The sequence below is a fragment of the Nycticebus coucang genome, chromosome 5 (assembly GCF_027406575.1).
Source record: "Nycticebus coucang isolate mNycCou1 chromosome 5, mNycCou1.pri, whole genome shotgun sequence".
Classification (NCBI taxonomy): domain Eukaryota; kingdom Metazoa; phylum Chordata; class Mammalia; order Primates; family Lorisidae; genus Nycticebus; species Nycticebus coucang.
In genome coordinates this window covers 39,620,085-39,642,782 of record NC_069784.1, presented here as the reverse complement: position 1 = coordinate 39,642,782, position 22,698 = coordinate 39,620,085, and the positions used below count along the sequence as shown (strand labels likewise).

The window sequence follows — 22,698 nt, the reverse complement described above, 5'->3', positions numbered from 1 at the left end:
AGCAACACGATAGGGAATCAGCAACTGAGGGAGAAGTTTAAAAAGTACAAGTTTGCAGGTGAAAGGTATTTCCTGTGATTCCAGATAGACTACGGACAAATCTTTAATTCTGATTTTTTCTAATTATTATGCCTGTCATAATAAACAGTTATCTGAAACCTGAAACCTTACGGGCCCAGAAAGTGAAGAAGGCCACTGAGAAAAGCAGATCCTCTCCACAAGACAGATGGTTGCCCAGGCCTCAATCAGCCCCTGACTCCTGATTTTTACGTGAACCAAGAAAAGCACATTGTCACAACAGCTGCCTTCAAGCAAGGGGCAGTTGAGGGGTGGAGGAAGACATCCTATCATCCCACAGGCACAGAGGCACAGTAGTGATGAGTTTATACAAGTAATATTAGTAAGAGCTTAAAAAAAAAAAAAAAAACTTGTATTAGGTGCATTAAATTTGAAGGAGCAGCCAGGCGTGGTGGCTCACACCTGTAATCCTAGCACTTTGGGAAGCCGATGTGGGAGGATCACTTGAGGTCAGGAGTTTGAGACCAGCCTGGGCAATACAGTGAGACTCTATCTCTACAAAAATAATTTTTTAAATGATCTGGGTGATCCCTTAAGCACAGGAGTTTGAGGTTGTAGTGAGAGATGATGGTGCCACTGCACTCCAACCTGAGCAATAGAACGAGAACTTGTCTCACGGAATTTTTTTTTTTTTTTTTGGTGGAACATTCCCCCAAAGTACTAGGAAAACTCATTTGTACTTACTGCTAAAGGTTGAGCAACTGGGTTAAAACATTTCCAGTTCAGAATAAAATACAGTAGAACCTCTGTAAAAGGGACCTAAGGGACTATAACAAACTGGTCAACATATGGAGGTGGCCAACATAAGGAACGAGACCTACCTTACCAATACGTACACGTGGTGCATGTCCAGTCTATGAAAATTAAGTCCACTTAAGTAGGTGGTTAATGTAGGGAGGTGGCCAACTATGGTGGTTCTACTGTAGCTTATATGATCAAAGAAAAATTGTTGTAGAGTTGCTTCACTGACGCAATGTGTGGAGAAAGGGATTCTGATGTGTATGCACACGAATCTACCTCTAAAGCCAGCTTAAGAAGGCCTGGCGCAGTGGCTCACGCCTGTAATCCTAGCACTCTGGGAGGCCGAGGCAGGTGGATTGCTTGAGCTCAGGAGTTCAAGACCAGCTTGAGCAAGAAGAGTGAGACCCTGTCTCTAAAAATAGCCAGGCACTGTGATGGGTGCCTATAATCTCAGCTACTGGGGAGGCTTAGAAAAGAGGGTGGCTTGAGCCCAAGAGTTTGAAATTGTTGTGATCTATGACACCACAGCACTCCATCCAGGACAATAAAGTAAGACTCTGTCTCAAAATAATAATAATAATAAAGCCAGCTTAAGTAGAGCTTAGAAGAACACTGAGACTTTTACTGAAATTCCCCAGCATTTATCCCTCAGCTGCAGGACCGGTGGCACAAATGAATACTAGTGATAAAGAGGGACTTAGAGAGTTCAGATGATCAGTGAGGGGAAGGGGAGGAATTTAAATTTAGCCAGTGATTTTTCGGATGTGCAAATTTGTTCATGTCACTCCTCTGTTTAAATACATTTAAGGGCTTCTGATGCCTCAGGAAAAAAACTATCTTCTTAGGGTTACCTTCATTATCTCTTCCTTTTCTAGCTACATCTTTTGGCTTGTGCTCTCCCCCAGCCCTGGAGCACTATGTCCAACCTTCGTGAATTATCTCAGGAGCATGGACTCTGGAGTCAAGCCACCTGTGTTCAGATTCCACCTCTGCCACTGGCAAAGTGGCCTCCTGCACTTAGTGTCTTGTCTAATAAAAAAAAGCCTGACTTGGGCAGTGCCTGTGGCTCAAGGAGTAGGGCGCTGGCCCCATATACTGGAGCTGGTGGGTTCAAACCCAGTCCCAGTCAAAAGCTGCCAAAAAAAGAAGGCTGCCTCCCTCACAAGGTTGTTATGAGAATTAAGTCAGCATTTCTATGTATCAGTGTTACATAACTTCATAATTGTCCAAAGGCACCGTGTCTCTTATATTTTCACACATTTATACTTGCTGCACCCTCTTGTTTTTTCCCCAGCCCCTTGGCCTGTCTAATGCTCCTTCATCTTCTAATCTAAGCTTAGAAGTCACATCTAATAACTCCTATGCTGATGGTCACCAAAGATTTCTGATTCATTTCCTTTGGGCAAAGCTTTTGTTGTGCCCAGGTCGCTGGGTATCCCTCATAAATCATCTGAAGATCAAGTCCGATGCAAAAGCAAGAGGTAGTTTATTCACAAGCTCGGGCTTGGGCTTCTCTGTTCCTGAGGCAGCAGGAGAGCAGAGAAGCCCCGACCAGAGGGAAGAGCAGTTGTAAGGATACAGAAAGGAAAAAGGGAGAGGGGATAGGGGCTTAGGGAACTGGACAATGTTTGTTGTCAATGTTTGATCTGGGCTAATTAGCCTGGGGGAAGGATTTACTACTACTGGGGTCGGGGGTGAGTGCCGTTATGGCTTGGGGCAGACATACTGGAGCCGGGGGTGGGGAGGAAGCAGGTTGCCTATCACCTTTGCTATGCAGCTGCAAATTGAAGGCTGTGGGGCAAAGTGGGGTCAGTGAAGGCTGTGAGACAAAATGGAATTAGTTTTGGTGACCCTGAGGGCGGAGCTTGCTGGGGCAGATGGCACACAGTGGCTCCCTGTGACCCATAGCCAAGCACTGTTGGCTCCGTCTGGCTCAGCGGCTCAGGCTGGGGCCCTGGACAATGGCCAGGGTTCTCCGCACTCCCTCTCGGGCTGTCCCCAAGGCAGTTCAACTGAGTGTCACCTCCAAGGACACCAAAACAGTTTACAGGGGTGATGATGGGCAGATCCCACCAGCCAGAGATGCCTGGAGTCCTATCTCCCCAGACTCACGGTGCCCAGATGCAAGGAGGCTGTTGCTGGGCCGCCATCTTGCTCCGCCTCCCCAACAGTTCTATTTTTAATAGTTTAAGGAACTTTCATACAATTTCCCACAGAGGCCATAGCATTTTACATTCCCATCCACACTGCAAAGATTGCAACTTTGCCACATCCTTGCTGACATTTGTCTTTTTTCATCTTGTGCATTCTAACAAATGTGAAGCTGCATATCATTGTGATCTTGATTTGTATTTCCCTGCTTCGTGATGCTGAGCTTCTTTTCACAAACCTATTGGCCATTTGTAATTCTATGGAGAAATATCTATTCTTTATCCCATTTTTAAACTATGTTATTAACCTTTTTGGTATTAAGTTGGAGGAATTCCTTATATCTTTTGTGTATTAACCCCTTATCATATAAATCATTTGCAAATACTTTATCTCATTTCTTAAGGTGCCTGTTCACTATGTTGATGAATTCACTTGCTGTGTAGAAGCATTTTAGTTTCTTGTAGTTTCATTTATCTAATTCTGACTTTGACTTTTTTTTTTTGCCTATGCTTTTTGTATTGTAGCCATAAAATAATTGCCAAGACCAAAAAAAAAAAAAAAAAAAAATGGAATTAGTTTTAACAAAACTGAGTTAGCTTGGTTCTTTCACTTTATGACCCTCTTGAACTTAAATGTGGCCTCATGTTTGCTTTGGTCAATAAAAATTGAGTAGCTTTCAGAAAAGCAGAAGCTTTAAGAGCCAGTGTGCAGGCCACCACATCCCCTTCAACTGCTGTTCTGGCTCCACACAGGCACCATGCTGAAGCCTCCAGCAGTCCAGGTCTCCCACAGACCACAAAAATTAGGGCCCCCGTTGACTACATCAGACAAGAAGAATAAGGAAGAAATAAACATGTATTAAACCACTGAGATTTTGTTTATTCTGACCCATGTTCCTCATCCTTTCCCAGGCTAAGTTAAATGCATTTATTTTAAATTTGTCTTCCCACAGAATGCAATGTTTTCCTTGATCAGCACTCAATGCACTGAATTCTAACTGCTCATTTAGATATCGGTCTCTGCCACATAACTATAAAGGAATGCATCTTGTGCAATTTTTTTTAATATTTACTGCTTGCATAGAACGCCATACAAAATAGGCACTCAAAATTCTGCACTGATTTTTTTCATTCTAAGAATTGGAAAAGAACAGTTTGCTTTCTGTAATAAACACTTAATGCCCTCAAGAAAATTGTAAAAGTTCCTCCATGTTTTGGCTGGAAAACAACACAGAAAAATGGAATGCTTTGTTCTTAAAAGTGAGATAGTTCAGGCATAAGTCCTTGAAGCCCTGACAGAAGATCACGTTCAGGGAGTTCTGGGAGGACCAACAAGGAGCTGGAGCAGAGAATAGGTTGTGCTTCCAAAATCAACTCCCTGGCCCTCCCAGGGATTCAGTGAGTCACCTGATACCTTTTATAAATTCTTTTCCTGTTTTAGGAATGAGAAACACTAAATGATATGCCACTCCCCTCAGGTCTAGCTGAAGATAAAGATCTTGTTTTTACTACTTTTGCCTCTGTCCCACCTGCTTTAAATCACTAGCTTACACCCAAGGTTTCTCTTGAATTTGAGTTTGATTACCCTTTGTCCCTACTTTTCTCAACATGGGAGAGATTGTAGAGGGCTACCAAATCCATTGTTCCATTGAAATACCAGTCGACCCTGGTGGCTGAGGTAGAGCCACGCAACTGAATTTCACCAATGGAATGTGAATGATTGTGATGCATGCAACTTCTGTTCCACTTGCATAATGAAAAGATGCTTCCATGGTTTTGGCTTTTTCTCTCTTTTCCTTCTACACCCATGGTATTAGCTTCAACCAAGGAGATAACAGGGCACCCTGGGGAGGTGGCAAAGCCACAGGATGGAAGGAGCCTGAGTCCCTGAATAACTTCATGGAGCAGGGAGTCCCCCAACAACCTGGCTCTTCTCCATGGGACTGTTGCACTAGAGAAGAATAAACTATGTTCTATAAGCTGGTAGCTTGGGCTCTCTTCTAGCTTAATCTTTCTCTACTAAAACAATGGTAATGGAGGAATATAAGACATGAAAGTTGTAATTAACAACACAGGCAGCTGTGTTGTCAGAGTGTCTCGTTTCCCCACTCTAGAAAGGGAAGAGGGACACTGAATGGTGCGTGAGCACTGTTATGAGACACCAAGAATCTCGAGTCTCAGGATTCTGCTAGTATTCCTAGCCACATCAAATCATCTTTTCTTGTTGCCTCAGACAGCTAATAACACAGGTTATTCTACTTCCATCTCAAGACTTCAAAATATGTGCTTTTATCTGTTATAATTCTTTCCAAAATGTTTAGAAAATTGCTTCCATTTGCCACTTTGTTGCGTCTGCCTTCTTTTTTAAGGATTGAGTTAACTGGGGGGGGGGGTGTTTTGATAATCAATCACTTTTTAAATTTCAAATGTAATAGTTTCTATAATGATGCCTTTTTAATTTGAACCTCTAGATCAGAATTAGGAAACTATAGCCACCTGCTTTTTTTTGTTCTGCTTTGCTTTTTATTTCTTTATTGTAGTAAAATACACTTAGCAAAATAAACCATTTTAACAAATCAGTGATATTAAATGTATAAATAACATTGTGCAACCATAATCATCATTGATCTCCATATCTCTTTTCATCTGGTAAAACTGGAACTCTCTCTTATGGAACACAACTCCCCATGCCCTTATCCCCTGACAACCAGCCTTCTACTTTTTGTCTAGATGATTTTGACTATTCTAACTACCCCACAAATGGAATCATAAAGTTTTGTCTTTTTGTGACTGGCTTATTTCATTTTGCATAATGTCCTCAAGATTCATCCATGTGTAGAAGTCAATGTTTTCCTTTCTGAAGGCTGAATACTATTGTATGTATTTACAGCACTTGTATTTATCCATTCATCTACTGACATTACTAAGTTTATCTGTTTAGTCATAGACTTCTTAATGCCCTTTAACATTCAGCCTATTTAACTGCAGGAAGTGTAGCTGCAGGCTGTGATCATCTGAACAAAAGCCCGGTCCCATATGCCGGAGATGGCAGGTTCAGACCCAGCCCTGGCCAAAAAAATTAAAAAAAAAAAAAAAAAAAAAAGCCCAACATGACTCTCTGCCAAATCTTCTTCCCGCTCTGGGCTAAGTCTCAGGACTGCTCTGTTTGAGGAACCTGCTCATCAGACATTAACCAAGAGTCATGCTCCTTTGGGGGTGGCAATATCTAATGCCCACATCACCTTCTGACCACACACACAGCGCTATACTGTGGCCCAGCAAACTGGGCTTTCCCATCTCAGGTACTTATTCAAAGGATGGCTAGCACCTATTAAATGCTTAAGTTAGTGAGAGCTACTTACTCATTTCCAAGACCCATAAAATCTTGGAATGTTATGCTGCATCTTCTCTGGTTAATATAACTATATCCAGAGTTCTAAATCCAAATGATGACTATAGACATTGGCAGAGTCTATAGTCTCTCTATTCTTAGAATTCTTTCAAATTTCCAAACTTCTGGAAGATTTACTGTATGTCAAGCACTCTGATAGGTATCAGAGATTAAAGAGTCCAATAAGATGGATTTTCTGTTTGATAAATTTGTGATTGAGTTGGAATGAAAACCAAGTACAATAACAATTATAACACCGTGAAATATATTTTATTGAGAGACGTCGTGAGGATGGATATCTAGATCAGGGAAAGCTTTCGGGAGAGGGTGAGAGAAGATATTCTACCTTGGGACTGCTCAGCCCCCAACCCACAAGCCGAGTTCCTCTCTGAACCACACAACACACAGTTCTATTACACATGATCTACAGGAGCATTCCATAATGCTGAGTGAATGAGGAGGCCAGGCACAGACGGAGTGCCCTTCAGTAAAAAATCCACAGTCAGGACAGAGGGATGTGGATAAAAGATAGAAATGACCAGAGAACATTATGAACTTGCCTCACCATCCACATCCCTCCACACACACACATCTGGGTCCACCCAGCCCTTGCTATGGACAACATAACACAAAAGAACACAACCCATAACTCCAGCCCAGTCAGTCCCACATCCAGGGAGGTGAGGGGAATACGAGAAGACACATAAGTGTTGTCAGGTTTTATTAGGCATCAGACCAAGACCTAGCTGGGGAGCTAGGAAATCCAGGTCTTTCAGGGCAGTGCTGGAAAAATTGGGGTCCGTTCTGGCTTCTAAAGGCACAGACAAGCACCTATGGTCAGGTTGGCATTAGAACAGGGACAGGTGATGTTATAAAGGAGACTTTGAGGAAGGAGTGGAGGTGAAGCCTGCATGAGGGGAGGTCAGATTAGAAAAAAGGGTGCCAATAAGGCCTTGAGGAGGAGAAAAGAGTAGAAAGAAACCTAAGGGAACAATAAGGCTAGTGCCAGGCAGTGAAGGGAATCTGGCTATTCTCCAGGACCTCAGGCAGCAGGCACAATGCTGGCTCCATTGCCCATCTCCTGGGATCACAGAACCCTATCTTTTGCCGACCCACACTGCCATCCTTCCAAACAAGGGGCCTTGGAGATAGGGAGCACACTTCATGTAGGCAGAGATCTTCTTCAGGCCCTGAGAGGGAGGGAAAATAAGGCCAGAGCTCAGGGTCTGCTGTCCATGATGGCTGCAGCAGCCCCATGGCAGGCACAGCACTGCAGGGCCCCCACCACAGCCTTCACTCGTGGGCTCAAGTGCAAGAGCATCACCCGGTCTCCTAGGGTCCTGGTTCTGCTACCTACACTCTTCCAGACTCCTGTAACTAATGGCATCAGTACCTAAATAAGAGCTACCACTGATAGAGACATAGCTCTGTGCTGTAAAATCCCCTACCTACTACAATGTATGCTCAGGAAATCTGGCAACTACCCTGCAAGATCAGTTCTACTATCACAATTCCCCAGAAGGTACACAGAGGTTTGGCAACTTCCTCACCTGAACACAGCTACTACATGGGACAACCCTGAACACAGCCTGCCTCTTCCCCTTTGCAGCTCTGGGCTTTCTGCCAAATTCCCCTCCTCCCACTCTCCCAGAGGAGGTCCTGTCACTCCTTGTCTGCACAAACACTCTCCTTTGTCACAAGGAGGATCTCAGTTTGCCTGGGTTTGCACACAGGGGAGGGACCTCCAGCAGTACAAAGGGGCTCAGAACAGGCCAGTGCAGCCTGCAAGGGAGCCCAGATCTCACCCAGTGACTCAGCAAAACCGAATGAAAGTGGAGAAGGGCCATGGGCCAGCAAAAGGAAGGCTGGGCCAGGCTGAATCATTCCCCATAAGCAGCAACGCCATACCTCTCCACCTGGTACCTGAGTCAAATCTCACTGTGCCCCAACCTACCTCACCTACAGTCCTGCTACGGCCAACCAGGCCAGATGGCACTCAGGTGCGCTGTGCACGATTCTACCGGGACAAAGTGGCCAGATAATTTCTAAAAGTTCAAGGAGATCCAGGGCTCCGTGTACCCAAAGGGCCAGGCTTGGGCAGGCCACAGGCTGCAGCCCTCAGCTGTTCTCCCCTCCTCTCTCCTCCCACTAACTCTTGCATAATCCCCAAGACCACTCAGCCTGGCCAGAACCAGAGCTGATAAGAACCAGCTGAGACAGCAGCTCTCTTGAGTGGAGGGGAAAGGAAAACATTGAATGACCTGATGGACTAATGCCTCACTCCCCAAATCTGTCCTATAGTAGGATTTGTTGCTCTCAAACAAGTTGACTATATGTGACCAATGATTCACCCTAAGGCGGGCCCAGCTGGTAGCACTTGTACCTCACAGCCAGGTGTACCAGCAGCTCCCCCTGCACTCACTTCCAGATGGAAGTGGTGTCATCTGTGCTTCTCCACTGAGCCTGGCACCCTGTCTTGTACAGACAACAGCAGTGAGTACAGGTTAAAACAATGACACTACACTACCCTCAGATAGAGCACACTTGGGATACTGGAGGGATGAGGACACTTCAAGATAAACTCCCTCAACAGGAGCACCCCCATATGCACTCAAATCCAGCACCGACTACGGCGCTGGTGGCATCTCAGTCCTCTCCAGGTGAGAATCCAATGGCAGCAAAGCTTTCTGGACATGAGGTATGAATATTGTCTGTGTCTTGGGTACTGGACCTCAGTCCTACCTGTGTCACCCCTACAAATGCCAGTCACATGCACACTCCTGAAATGTTCTGCCTCTCCCATAGTGTCCCTTTTCCCTTTGACATAAAAAGGGGAGAGGCCCGACTGCTGCCCATGGAGGCCAGAGGCTAACAGGGAGCCCACACAGCCTCTGCTGGCTCTGGGACCTTGAGCCAAAGACTTACCCTCTCACTCCCAGTTTCCTTATCTGTAAAATGGAAGTGATAATTCTATTGACCTTGTGGGAATGTTATAATGTTCAAATTTGACACTATACAAGTATTTAATAACATGCTGAGCACAGGTCCAGGAGTGAGGCCAGAATTCAATAAATACTAGTTATACTTTCTTTAGCTCCAGGACTAGGAAAATATCACAAAGGAAGGGAAAGGAATAAATCCTATCGAAGAAGAGGAAGAGAATGGGGAGCATCACCTCAAAACGGGCCATGAAGTCCTTCAGGTTAGGGAACGCATCCAGGCACTTGGGCTCAAATACACGGTGCAGGTCAAGGACATCATAAGCAAGGAAATCCACAAAGGTGATCTGCAGAAGGCCAAGGATGAGGGGGCTGGAAGCTCTGGGATGCAGGAAGTATGACAACTCTCATTCCCCATTGCCTGCCCCTTTACCTTGTCCCCCGCAAACCATGGACGTGTCCCCAGGAACTCTGAGTAAAGCTTCATCTTTTCAGGGATTTCCCTCAAGTAGTCCGGCTTCAGTTTCTCCTGAGGCAGACAACAGCTGTCAGCACTCTCAGACACCAGCACCCAGGCACAGAAGCAGAACTCCCCAGGGATGTGTGTGGCCCCTGCTGGCCACAGGTGAGCAGCCTCACAACTGGAAGTGGGCTAGTGCTCAGGCTTCCATTAATACATCAGCATTGATTAGGCTCCTACTGGGTAGCAGACCATGTCTGAAGTGATGGGAAAGCAGAAAGGATTAAGACACTAGTGCATGAATCTGTCACCACTGATCTCTAAACTAGCTCCTCTGGGTCAGTCCCCTGAGTACCTGGTAGACTCTACTCTGAGATATGAGTCAGAATGACAACAGTAAAGAATGAAAAGAGCTCAGGGAAAGAAGTTGAAAGTTCTACCTAGTGGGGTAGCAGAAGAATGCAATAGACAGTTCAGTAGCTGTTGAAAGAGGAGGAAAATTTCAGATTGAGAAGAAGAAGAGGGAGGTACAAGGTCCCTAGGGTGACCCTGAGCTTCCTATTAAGAAAATGCAGTGGGCGGCGCCTGTGGTTCAAAGGAGTAGAGTGCCGGCCTCATATACCCCATAGTTGGTGGTTCAAACCCAGCTCTGGCCAAAAACTGCAAAAAAAAAAAAAGAAAGAAAGAAAACGCAGTGATCCCTGAGCATGTCAAGACATCACTTGAGAGACAGTTGGAACAGAAATCTGAAAATGAGGGTGCCATGACTTGCCCCCATCGTGTACTTGTATTCCTCTTAGTTTGAGTCTGTGTGATCCAGAAGCAGGTGGATGGGGTGAAGCCCGTGGGAGGGAAGGCCCACAGCAGAGCTCAGGGATGGAGGGGATTCTGAAAGTAAACAATACTACCTAGAAACTGAATTTCCAACTCAGGCAGTCGGTACTCCATGCTAAGATTGGTGGAAACTGAATAAACGGTGCTATCTGACATGGTTTGGGGGCTCTGGTAGTATAGGAAATAGCTTGGAGAATAAGTAGCAATAATGGAAAACAGATCCAGGAGAGATGGGAATGTAAGAGCCCTGGCTCCTGATCCAAACTCTGCCTCACCCAGACAGTAGAGAAGACTCACAAAGTCAGGGCTGTAGCAGACTCTGACCAGTTGCATGCGGGTGTCCATAGTCTGGTTTTCCAAAATGTCCACACGAATCTTCTCCTCTTCTGTCTCTCCACCTGGCACCCACACAACAGAAATGCTTCCTCAGCATTTCACCCAGGGCAAACCAGAGGGGGAGGAGGATGGCCACTGCCCCACCCCAGCCTGCAGCCAGCTCCACTCACACAGCTTGTGCTTGCGGGCAATGTAGCGCAGGATGGCATTGCTCTGGGTGATCTTGTGAGCCCCATCAATCAAGTACGGCAGCTGCATGGGCGACCAGGGAGGTCACGTGGGACACCAGGCTCCCCAGCATCCCTTCCCTTAAGCAGGGGCAGTGTGACACCTGGCACTCACTGTGCCTGCCCATGGCAGGCCCTACGTAAGAATACTGTCAAAGGCATGAGTGACCTGGAAACAGGACATCATGGAAAGGCCGAGGAGTGACCAGGGATGAGAGTAATGGAGGACAACACACCTGGTCTGAAACCCCGGTTTCACCTGGGGACATACGGACACCTTCACCTTCCCCCAAACCCTCCCTTCCTCTGCACCTACATTGGGAAAATCCAGGCCCAGCTTGAATTTTTCCTTCAGCCACTGGCTTCTGTCATAGTCAGGAGCTGTGGTGGAGAAGATGAGTGAAAACAAACCTCCCCAGGTCCAACTCTCCTTCCAGGAGACCCTCCCAGGGAGTCAGAGCAAAATCCCTCAGACAGGTGAATCTAGAATCTGAACCACTTTCTCCCACATTACAAAGGTGAGGGGTAGGCTGCAGAATGCTTGTGAGGGCTCTGGACTCTGTACCACTAAGGCTTCCACGGACAAATTCTAAGGGACAACCCAGCTAACCACCTACACCAGGGCCCAGCAATCCCCTCCCAGCGTCCTGACAGAAGACCTGACTGTCCCCACAGAGGGCTTTAGGGAAGGCCAGGCTGCAGCTCCAGCAGGTGCACAGGGAGCACAGGTGGCCGTGGCCTGGGCTGCCTGGTGTCAACTCAGCACACTTGGACCGAGGTCCGGACTAGAGGTTGCCATACCGTCCCCCATGGTGTAAATCTTCTCCTCATAGCTGGAGTCTGTGTATTCCAGGAGCAGGCGGATGGCGTGAGCCAGCTGGGAGAGATGGCCCAGGTCAGAGTTGGAGGGTCCCCGATTCGTGACTTTACACGCGCCACGTGAGCCTCCATCCTACACCTCCCCGCCCTCGTCCGGACGTGCACGTGCAGGCCCTCGTGAGAGGGAGGGGCAGCGGCTCCAGTACCCTTAAGAGCCACCATCCCCAGAACCCCAGGTGCTCAACTCTTCCCGGCCGCTGTGCCCCGGTGCCACCGCCCAGGCGGACCCTCGCTCACCCCGCGGATGTCCCAGTAACCCAGTATCATCGGCATGGTGCAGGAAGCTGTGGACTCAGGGGACAAACCTCAGCTCAGCTGGACTGGGACTTCACCGAGGTTTATAACGGCGCAAGGCGGGGCCTCACTGCGGCCTGCCCCTCGCGGCGACCCGCCCCCCCAGAAGCCTGGCCTGTCTGCAGCCTGCTGCTCCCGGCGACCCGCCCCCCCAGCAGCCGGGCTTGTCTGCTGCCTGCCCCTCGCGGCGACCCGCCCCCCCAGAGGCGGGGCCTGTTTCCGGAACCCACGGGCTGGGAGGAGTTGGATCAGCTGCCGCATCTTGGAGTTGCTTTGCTCCTCCAAGTACCAGGGTTCCGGGAGCAAATTCTGGGCGCCCAGCGGACGAAGACACTGAAGACTAAGAAATGAAAACTACCCAATTGCTATTTTGGCACAATTAATGGATCTATATTCAAAAATGAGACCCTGCAAATAGATCTGAGTATCTGAGGGTCTCCCACAGTCCTCTCCCCACCCAGAAATGTTCTGCCAGGCAGTTAAGTGAACCTTACACTGATGAGGACAGTGACCAGGAGTACAGTGGTCAGAGAGGGAGAGTGGAAGAACATATCCTCAGAGAGGCCATATTTCTGTCCTGCTGGGGGAGGCTGGAGGATATGGCCAGAGTGGGGCCAGGAAACTCCCCCACAGGACCACGGGCAGGGTGAAAAGATCCTCACCTTTCCAGGTCCACAAGTTCTAGCCCTAACCCTGGCTCTGACCCACGTGTGGTCTGTGGTATGCAAGGATAGCTCAAATGACCCTGAAGTCACACGGTGGTCTGTGGTACAGCCTGCACAATGTCCTACCTGCCAACTTTCTTCGTTAAAGGCAGAGGCTATTTCAAAACTAAGAGATGTGCAGTAAATTGGCCTCTCGTTGATTTTGCTTCACTTAAAGGATATTACAAGACATTAATGAGGCGGCTAAGCTCGTGTAGCGGCGGTGGTGTGGATTGGAGCTGCAGCGAAGAGTTTGGCGCCATGTCTCACACCATTTTGCTGGTATAGCCTACTAAGAGACCAGAAGGCAGAACTTACGCTGACTATGAATCTGTGAATGAGTGCATGGAAGGTGTTTGTAAAATGTATGAAGAACATCTGAAGAGAATGAATCCCAACAGTCCCTCTATTACATATGATATCAGTCAGTTCTTTGATTTTATCGATGACCTGGCAGACCTCAGCTGTCTGGTTTACCGAGCTGATACCCAGACATACCAGCCTTATAACAAAGACTGGATTAAAGAGAAGATCTACGTGCTCCTTCGTCGGCAGGCCCAACAGGCCGGGAAATAATTAAATTGGAAACAACAGGGGGGTGGGGGTGGGCTTGGAACACAGGTGTGTACAGCGTGCTGTAGTGGAAGTTTTGTATTATAGTAATCCTGTTTCCATTTTGTTACACTCTAGCCAAGATTGAAGATATTAGATGAAATGTGAGGCTCTTATTCAATCTGAAACCCCCATTGCCCCTACCCTTTTTTTCTTTTTCTGGTTTTTTTTTGTTTGTTTTGTTTTGGTTTTGTTTTTTTACTTAAACATTTTTATGATGATTTAGATAAAGTTGTTCTTTGTCAGCTGATATTGGTTCCAATCCTTCAGACTGTTCATACCTGCTTTATAACATTCACTGTACTAACCTGTCTTCAGGATGGGGTGGGGATGTGGTTAACAGTTATGTCAAGATAAAGTCTTAGTGACAAATAAATGTTGTTTAGTTATATTTTCTCCCCGAGTGATTTTTCTTGTCTCCTAACATTGAATTTTCTTGCAAAGCTTTATCAGTTTGAACCAGCAGGATGCCACACAAAGAACGTGAAGAAAGTTTATGTATGTGCTGAACACATTTTGCTGTGGTTGATGTAAAGCTAATATGCTTTTTCCTCACTTTTCTAGCATTTGAGTGAACCTTAATTGTACCTCCTGTTTGTACCTGCTGTTGACGCAAACACTGTGAAAGGCTTTCTGGTGATGTAGCTTGTCTGCGGCGGCAGCCAGGTTAGTTCCTTTGCTTTGTTGGAATACTCTTTCTGGGAGGTATGATATTCTTATGCCCTTCTGAGATTGAATATAGATACGTACTATTGATGGAAGCTACTTGTATAAGGGTGAGGGGAAGAGCACAATAAAGTACAAGATAAGCTTACTGTTAATGTAGAGAATGTGGCCATGTTGTGGTTTCAACATGTATTGTACTTCCAGTCAGCAAATACATAACACTACCTGATTCTGCTATCATCACTCCACCAGTAGCCAATAATATCTTTTTGTTTACATAAAACAAAATTAGTATTTATATGTGGTCAATAAGTTGAATTAGTATTGATATGTGCTCAATATTTATAGAACAATTCCATTAAATGTCATCACTGAATCAAAAGATTATTAAAATTAAGATACCTAAAAAAAAAATTAATGATATGCAAAAACAGATCAGTAGACCTTAAATAAGAAAGAGATTTACAAGTTTAAGGGCAAGGCTGTTGCACTACAGAAAAGTAATATTTGTTTTAGAAATTACTTAACGTTTTGTAGAGATTGCAGGAGATGAAGCCAGTATATGAATAAGGTTTCAAACCACCAGGATAGTGTAGAGTAGGACTTGAGGGTGACAGGCATACTTCATCACATCCCTATCAGGTCATAGAGGCCAAATGGTCCTCTGCCAAATTGGGGTACTTGGGACTATGTCCCTGAGGCTGGCAAAATGCAATCCATGTTGCAAGCACTCCCGCTCATTCAGACCTGGGTAGTACTCCCAGCTCAGATGCCCCATATGTATCCAGACTCAGGAAACAGCCTCTGCACTCAAAGTGAGTGCACATGTTGTGGTTTGCAGGGAGGCAATAGGTCCATACATACACGTGCCTGGCCCTAGGAATAGTTGGATTCTAATTACACATTCAGAGTTTGTCATTCTGAGTTTTATACATGTTAATCTGGGAAAGATAAAATTTAGAGATCCAATTGAGAAAATAATTTTTTAAGAAAGCTAACACCAAGGAGAATAATACTTTTGAAAGCCATTGAACAGTTATATTTTATTAGTATTTATCTATTTGGTCATTTCTTTATTGCAAAAACAGTTGTTGAAATCCTACCATAGACTAGGTGCTATGAATAAGACAAACCAAGAAGACTGTAGATTGGCTGCCTAGGACTAGAAGTCAGGTGGGAACCACAGGGAGAGGAGATATGGGACATCTTTTTCTTTTTTTTTTTGGTTTTTGGCCAGGGCTGGGTTTGAACCCACCACCTCCGGCATATGGGACCGGCACCCTACTCCTTGAGCCACAGGCGCCGCCCTGGGACATCTTTTTCTGTGTTCATACCCTGAGAGGCAGTGGAGAGGAAGAGAAGTTGAGGGCAACAGAAAGAAGTCCATGCTCAGGCCAGAACTCTGGAGAGCTGGGAAAATGGGGCCCAGGGCTCCTTCGGGAGGGTGGGATTCTGCAGGACGGGAAGGACTAGACCAGTGGGCCCTCAAAAGCAGAGTCCACAGCAGCCAAAAGGATCATCCCAATGAATGAAATGGGTCTGCACAAAGCAGTGGAGAGCAGGAGGGATGAGGAAGGCTGCAAAATGGTCCAAAGCAAGGGATCAGAGCCAGCTGTGCCACACAGAAATTCAATCCCAATTTTGCCAGACCCGGATATACACGTGTTCTTTCAAGACTGCAAAATGCAGACAAGTTCTAATTTTTCTAAAAGAATACTGTGTAGGACAGTCAAAATATATGGGGTCAAGTTAGGCGTAGGGCATATAATGTGACCTCTGAACTGGTTTCCATTCTATTCACTGAGACACATGGCTGTGCATAACTACAAAAGCACTCAGCAATGCTGGGTGAATGAACAAGACGCAGGGCTCAGAAAGAGATGTCCTTTCCATCGAGAGCCTCCTAGAGAGTCCTGCTCTAAGGCCCGCAGAAACCAAAGCAAAAACTCTCAAGCACCTTCCTTCACCCTCCAGAATGCCTGTGATCCCAGCCACTGTCCGGGTCTCCAGTCAGCCCCTTGGAAGTAGCAGTGATGGTTGGACAGTCTGGTAGCCAGCAAGAAATAAGACAAGACACTGAGCCAAGGCGGAGGAGGCTTTACTGGGGATCAGGAAGGCCTAGTGCTGGGACCACACTGGAAAGCAGGGCCTGCACACCAGGCACTGCTGACCCCATGCCCTGATGGGACAACACTGACCAGAAGGACATCAGGTGGGCTTTAGTGCAGGGAAGGGTAAAGGTGGGAGGGGACACTGCTGGAGGAAAGTGGAGAGCTGAGATTCAAGTGACCTGGATGGGACAGGACTTGGGAAGTGAGAGCACCAGTGAGGTATTGGAGATGAGAAAGGAATGAAGTGGGGTAGAGGAAGGAGAAGGTTGAAATGAGGTGCAGAGGCCACTGTTCTCCAGGGCCCGAGGCTGCAGGCTGAGGACAGGCTCCTCACTGCCATCTACTGGCCTGACAAGGCCCTACTTGTTGCCCCAGACGGCCATCTTTGTGTACAGAGGCTTTGGGCGGTAGCGGCTGGACTTCATGTAGGCAGAGATCTTCTTCAGGCCCTGAGAGGGGGGAAAATGAAGCCAGAGCTCAGGGTCTGCTGCCCATGATGGCTGCAGCAGCCCCACGACAGGTACAGCACTGCAGGGCCCCCACCACAGCCTTCGCTCGTGGGCTCAAGTGCAAGAGCATCACCTGGTCTCCTAGGGTCCTGGTTCTGCTACCTACACTCTTCCAGACTCCTGTAACTAATGGCATCGGTACCTAAATAAGAGCTACCACTGATAGAGACATAGCTCCATGCTGTAAAATCCCCTACCTACTGCAATGTATGCTCAGGAAATCTGGCAACTACCCTGCAAGATCAGTTCTACTATCACCATTCCCCAGAAGGTACACAGAGGTTTGGCAACTTCCTCACCTGAACACAGCTACTACATGGGACAACCCTGAACACAGCCTGCCTCTTCCCCTTTGCAGCTCTGGGCTTTCTGCCAAATTCCCCTCCTCCCACTCTCCCAGAGGAGGTCCTGTCACTCCCTGTCTGCACAAACACTCTCCTTTGTCACAGGGAGGATCTCGGCTTGCCTGGGTTTGCACACAGGGGAGGGACCTCCAGCAGTACAAAGGGGCTCAGAACAGGCCAGTGCAGCCTGCAAGGGAGCCCAGATCTCACCCAGTGACTCAGCAAAACCAAATGAAAGTGGAGAAGGGCCGTGGGCCAGCAAAAGGAAGGCCGGGCCAGGCTGAATCATTCCTCGTAAGCAGAAATGCTACAACTCTCCACCTGGTATCTGAGTCCAATCTCACTGTGCCCCAACCTTCCTCTCCTACAGCCCTGCTACCCCTGACCAGGCCTGATGGCACTCAGGTGCGCTGTGCACAATTCTACCAGGACGAAGTGCCCAGATAATTTCTAAAGGTTCAAGGAGATTAGGACTCCGTGTACCCAACGGTCTGGGCAGGCAGGCCACAGGCTGGAGCCCTGAGCTCTCCTTCTCCCCTTCCCTCCCCTCCCACTAACTCTTGCATAATCCCCAAGGCTACTCAGCCTGGACCAGAACCAGAGCTGATGAGAACCAGCTGAGACAGCAGCTCTCTTGAATGGAGGGGAAAGGAAAACACAGTGAATGACCTGATGGACTTGATCCCTAGATCTGTCCTAAAGTAGAATTTGTTGCTCTCAAATAATTTGACAAAGGATGATAGGTGATTAGCCACGAACTGAGGTACAGTTTCTGCTTCCAAATCCAGGTTCTACTGCGGTTTCTCAGAGGTGTGTAAGCCTAAAATGCCCTAACAGTAGGGAATTTTACAGTAGGCCTGTAACTCACAGCTCCTGTTCCTGGGGTTATCTTTGCAAATACCTCTATGACTGAAACAGCTTTGCACACAGAGGAGAGTGTCAGAGAATGAGTTAAAATAAGTGTTCTACCCCATCTCACAGATAGACACCTGGGAAACCAGGAGGAAGAGGGAGAGGATGAAAAGGAGGAAGAGGACCTGCTCCATCACAGAACACATCAAGATAAACTCCTGCAACATGACACCCACATGTGCACTCAAATTAGCCCCCCACCACAACTCTGGGATCTCAGTAGTTCTCATGATAGATATTCAATTGGTGCTAAGTATTGGGGAGATAGGGTATAAACACTGTCTGTGTCTTTAGGACATTCTGACCTTGTCGACTAAGGGGAGCCACATATATACTCCTGAAAATTTCTGCCTCTCCCATGGTGTCCCTGGCTATGAAACCCAGGGTAGACAAGGGCCTGAGACTCTTCCCTTGGGGACAAAAACAGGAGAGCCTGGACTGCTGCCCATCCCAGGGGCTGACAGAGAGCCACCGCACAGCCTTGCACTTGCTCGGGACCTTGAGCAAGTGCTTACCCTCACTCACAGTTTCCTGATCTGTAAAGTGGAAGTGGACAAGTCTATCAACCTTCTGCATATGTTCTAAAGATTAAATTTGACACAAGAGATATAAGATGGTGGCCATATATCTTGGCCTAAGGCCAGTGATCAATAAATGCTAGTTATTCTTTGTTTTAGCATAAGAAAGAAGAAAGTACGAAAAGGAAGGGGGGGAAAGGGATATGAAAGAGGAGGAGGATGGGGAGCATCACCTCAAAACGGGCCATGAAGTCCTTCAGGTTAGGGAATGCATCCAGGCACTTGGGCTCAAACATTTGATTCCTCTCAAAAACATCGTAAGCAAGAAAATCCACAAAGGTGATCTGCAGAAGGCCAAGGGTGAGGGGGCTGGAGCTCTGGGATGCAGGAAGTATGACAACTCTCATTCCCCATTGCCTGCCCCTGTACCTTGTTCCCTGCAAACCATGGCCGTGTCCCCAGGAACTCTGAGTAGAACTTCATCTTTTCAGGAAGGCCCTCCAAGTACTGGGGCTTCAGTTTCTCCTGGGGCACAGAACAGCTGTCAACACTCTCAGACACCAGCACTCCATACACAGAGGCAAGACTTCCCACACCTGTGCGTAGCCCCTGCTGGCCACAGGTGAGCAGCCATCTTCCCCACAAGGGAAATCACTGCCCAGGCTTCTATTAACACATCAGCATTAATTAGGCTCATTCTAGGTACCAGACCCTATCCAAGATGATGAGAAGGCAGAAAGGATTGAGACTGTCCCTGAATCCAATCTCCAAACAAGCCTCCTGTGGGTCACTCCCCTGAGTAGCTGGTGGGATCTACACTGAGATGTGAGTCAGAGTGACAAAGAATAAAAAGAGCTCAGGGAAAGAAGTCGAAAGTTCTACTTAGTGGGGTAGCAGAAGAATGCAATGGACAGTTCAGTAGTTTTTGAAAGATGAGGAAAATTTCAGATTGGGAAGAAGAAAAGGGAGGTACAAGGTCCCTCAGGTGACCCTGAGCTTCCTAGTAGGAAATGCAGTGATCCCTGAACATGTCAAGAACTGAATATGAGGGTGCCATGACTTGCCCCCATCGTGAACTTGTATTCGTCATAGTTTGAGTCTGTGTGATCCAGAAGCAGGTGGATGGGTGAACCACATGGGAGAGAAGACCCACAGCAGAGCGCAGAGGTCAGGGATGGAGGGGATTCTGAAAGTAAACAGTACTGTCTAGAAACTGAATTTCCAACCCAGGGAGTCAGGACTCCATGCAAAAATTGGTGGAAACTGGAATAAGTGGTTCTATTTGACATGGTTTGGGGGCTTTGGCAGTATAGGAAATAGCTTGGAGAATAAGTGGCAATAATGGAAAACAGATCCAGGAGAGATGCGAATGTAAGAGCCCTGGCTCCTGATCCAAACTCTGCCTCAGGGCTGGGCACAGTGGCTCACACCTGAAATCCTAGCACTCTGGGAGGCTGAAGTGGGTGGATTGCCTGAGGTCACAGGTTCAAGACCAGCCCGAGCAAGAGCAAGACCCCTGTCTAAAATTAGCTGGGCATTGTGGCTGGCACCTGTAGTTCCAGCTACTCAGGAGGCTGAGGCAAGAGAATTGCTTGAGGCCAAAGGTCTAAGGTTGCTGTGAGCTATGACACCAAAAGAAACAAACAAACTCTGCCTCATCCAAGGGTAGAGGAGACTCACAAATTCAGGGCTGTAGCAGATCATGCCCAGATGCATGCGGGTGTCCACAGTCTGGTTTTCCAAAATGTCCACACGAATCTTCTCCTCTTCTGTCTCTCCACCTGGCACCCACACAACAGAAATGCTTCCTCAGCATTTCACCCAGGACAAACCAGAGGGGGAGGGGGATGGCCACTGCCCCACCCCAGCCTGCAGCCAGCCCCACTTACACATGTTATGTTTGCGGGCAATGTAGCGCAGGATGGCATTGCTCTGGGTGATCTTGTGAGCCCCATCAATCAAGTACGGCAGCTGCATGGGCGACCAGGGAGGTCACGTGGGACACCAGGCTCCCCAGCATCCCTTCCCTTAAGCAGGGACAGCGTGACACCTGGCACTCTCTGTGCCTGCCCACCACAGGCCCTATGTCAGAATACTGTCAAAGGCATGAGTGCCCTGGAAACAGGACATCATGGAAAGGCCGAGGAGTGACCAGGGATGAGAGTAATGGAGGACAACGCACCTGGTCTGAAACCCAGGTTTCACCTGGGGACATAGGGACACCTTCGCCTTCCCCCAAACCCTCCCTTCCTCTGCACCTACATTGGGAAAATCCAGGCCCAGCTTGAATTTTTCCTTCAGCCACTGGCTTCTGTCATAGTCAGGAGCTGTGGTGGAGAAGATGAGTGAAAACAAACTTCCCCAGAGTCCAACTCTCCTTTTGGGGGACCCTCTCAAGTAATCAGAGGCAAAACCCCCTCAGACAGGTGAATCTAGGATCTGACCACTCAGTACCCCATTCCAAGGGTGGGGGATGGGGAATGCAGAATGCTTGTAAGGGCTCTGGACTCTGTACCACTAAGGCTTCCAGGGACAAATTCTAAGGGACAACCCAGCTAACCACCTACACCAGGGCCCAGCAATCCCCTCCCAGCGTCCTGACAGAAGACCTGACTGTCCCCACAGAGGGCTTTAGGGAAGGCCAGGCTGCAGCTCCAGCAGGTGCACAGGGAGCACAGGTGGCCGTGGCCTGGGCTGCCTGGTGTCAACTCAGCATGCTTGGACCAAGGTCCGGACTAGAGGTTGCCATACCGTCCCCCATGGTGTAAATCTTCTCCTCATAGCTGGAGTCTGTGTATTCCAGGAGCAGGCGGATGGCGTGAGCCAGCTGGGAGAGATGGCCCAGGTCAGAGATGGAGGGTCCCCGATTCATGGCCTTACGGGCGCCACGCGAGCCCCCACGGTACACCCACACTCAGCAGTACCCCACGGGCATGCGCAGGCCCTCGAGAGAGGGACGGACAGCGGTTCCTACGCCCTGGGGAGCCACCATCCCCAGACCACCAGGTGCTCAACTCTTCCCGGCCGCCGCGCCCCGGTGCCACCAACCAGGCGGACCCTCGCTCACCCCACGGATGTCCCAGTAACCTAGTATCATCGGCATGGTGCAGGGTGCCGTGGGCTCGGTGGACAGGCCTCGGTGGAACAGAGCTTTGAATTCGAGATTCACGATGGTGATCCGCAGGACCTACCTGCCGTCTGGCTCTGGGAGGCTCCACCCCGCCCTCTTGGAGGCGGGCGCTGTCTCCCCGCCCCTCTGGCTGCAAATGGTCGGATGCATTGCCGCCTCGAAGCAGGGGCGTTCCAGGAGCAAAGTCTGGGCGCCCAGCACCCAAAGGCCTGGGTCAGGCTAGGCTGCTTCCCAGCCCCGCCCGCATCCAGGCCTCTGCTAGGTGACAGGGCATTGACAGTGCACTTGGGAAAGAAGCCAGATCCTAAACAGGAAAGCTCTTCTTTCTCCTCCCCTCCTGGCGTCGCTCAGCCTTTTGGCTGTGGGCCCCCTCGGGCTCTGGCAAGCTTGGCTGTCGGCGTAGGCCATAAGGGGGCCCCCCACCCAAGGGTTTAATTCAGTCTTTCACTGGAAGACCAGGACTTTGTCCATTTCCAAGGTTACTCCGACGCCTGGTACTTCGTGATAGCCACCCAAATACAGGAACGGAATCAGTGGAATGAGAATGACTCCCAAGAAAAGGATTACAGGGAAGCAAATGTGGTCTCAGTGTTTTCTTTTAGGGACCCTTGGATGCTCAGCCCTTCTATTATCTAGCTAAGATATGTAAAGTAGCAAATTAGTATTTGGCACAATTAATTATGAACTAAAATAAAATCTTAAGCACTGTAGTGACTGAATGGACTCCCTCTTGGCTAAGGGAACCCCAGAAAAGCTTTAAAGCTGAGTTGCCTGCTAAGAGGAAAGGGGAGGCCAGACATACCTAGTCACGCCCCCTCTCTTCTGGAGTTACTCTTTTTAACAAGAAGATAGCAAATCATCCA

At 48.1% G+C, this 22,698-nt stretch overlaps 2 protein-coding genes and 1 pseudogene across 3 annotated transcripts; 1 reads left to right on the top strand and 2 right to left on the bottom strand.

Annotated features, from left to right (window-relative positions):
• Nucleotides 1-7,064: 7,064 nt before the first annotated feature.
• Nucleotides 7,065-12,427, bottom strand: LOC128585723 (glutathione S-transferase Mu 5). The gene is made up of 8 exons (XM_053590922.1): nt 12,273-12,427; nt 11,958-12,033; nt 11,473-11,537; nt 11,100-11,181; nt 10,891-10,991; nt 9,733-9,828; nt 9,536-9,646; nt 7,065-7,550 (listed from the first exon to the last, which is right to left on the bottom strand). The coding sequence occupies exons 1-8, from the start codon at nt 12,306-12,308 to the stop codon at nt 7,458-7,460; spliced, it is 660 nt and encodes a 219-aa protein (XP_053446897.1). The 5' UTR covers nt 12,309-12,427; the 3' UTR covers nt 7,065-7,457.
• A 128-nt stretch (nt 12,428-12,555) lies between these two features.
• Nucleotides 12,556-16,584, top strand: LOC128585726 (enhancer of rudimentary homolog; annotated as a pseudogene). The gene has a single exon (XR_008380096.1). The product of XR_008380096.1 is annotated as an enhancer of rudimentary homolog (transcript).
• Nucleotides 16,394-21,931, bottom strand: LOC128585725 (glutathione S-transferase Mu 1). Its single transcript, XM_053590923.1, has 8 exons — nt 21,773-21,931; nt 21,457-21,532; nt 20,968-21,032; nt 20,595-20,676; nt 20,386-20,486; nt 19,135-19,230; nt 18,939-19,049; nt 16,394-16,871 (listed from the first exon to the last, which is right to left on the bottom strand). Exons 1-8 carry the CDS (start codon nt 21,806-21,808, stop codon nt 16,782-16,784), a joined length of 657 nt encoding a protein of 218 aa, XP_053446898.1. The 5' UTR covers nt 21,809-21,931; the 3' UTR covers nt 16,394-16,781.
• Between the last annotated feature and the right edge of the window lie 767 nt (nt 21,932-22,698).

What these genes read in the sequence shown, in the direction of transcription:
- LOC128585723 (XM_053590922.1), bottom strand. Translation starts at nt 12,308, where the DNA reads ATGCCGATGATACTGGGTTACTGGGACATCCGCGGG. An exon ending in GATTTACACCATGGGGGACG is followed by an intron (nt 11,538 to 11,957) that starts GTATGGCAACCT and finishes TCTCCACCACAG; the next exon opens with CTCCTGACTATGACAGAAGC. An exon ending in TCTGCTACAGCCCTGACTTT is followed by an intron (nt 9,829 to 10,890) that starts GTGAGTCTTCTC and finishes TGTCTGCCTCAG; the next exon opens with GAGAAACTGAAGCCGGACTA.
- LOC128585725 (XM_053590923.1), bottom strand. Translation starts at nt 21,808, where the DNA reads ATGCCGATGATACTAGGTTACTGGGACATCCGTGGG. An exon ending in TGGGCCTGGATTTTCCCAAT is followed by an intron (nt 20,677 to 20,967) that starts GTAGGTGCAGAG and finishes TCGCCCATGCAG; the next exon opens with CTGCCGTACTTGATTGATGG. An exon ending in TGCCCGCAAACATAACATGT is followed by an intron (nt 20,487 to 20,594) that starts GTAAGTGGGGCT and finishes TGTGGGTGCCAG; the next exon opens with GTGGAGAGACAGAAGAGGAG.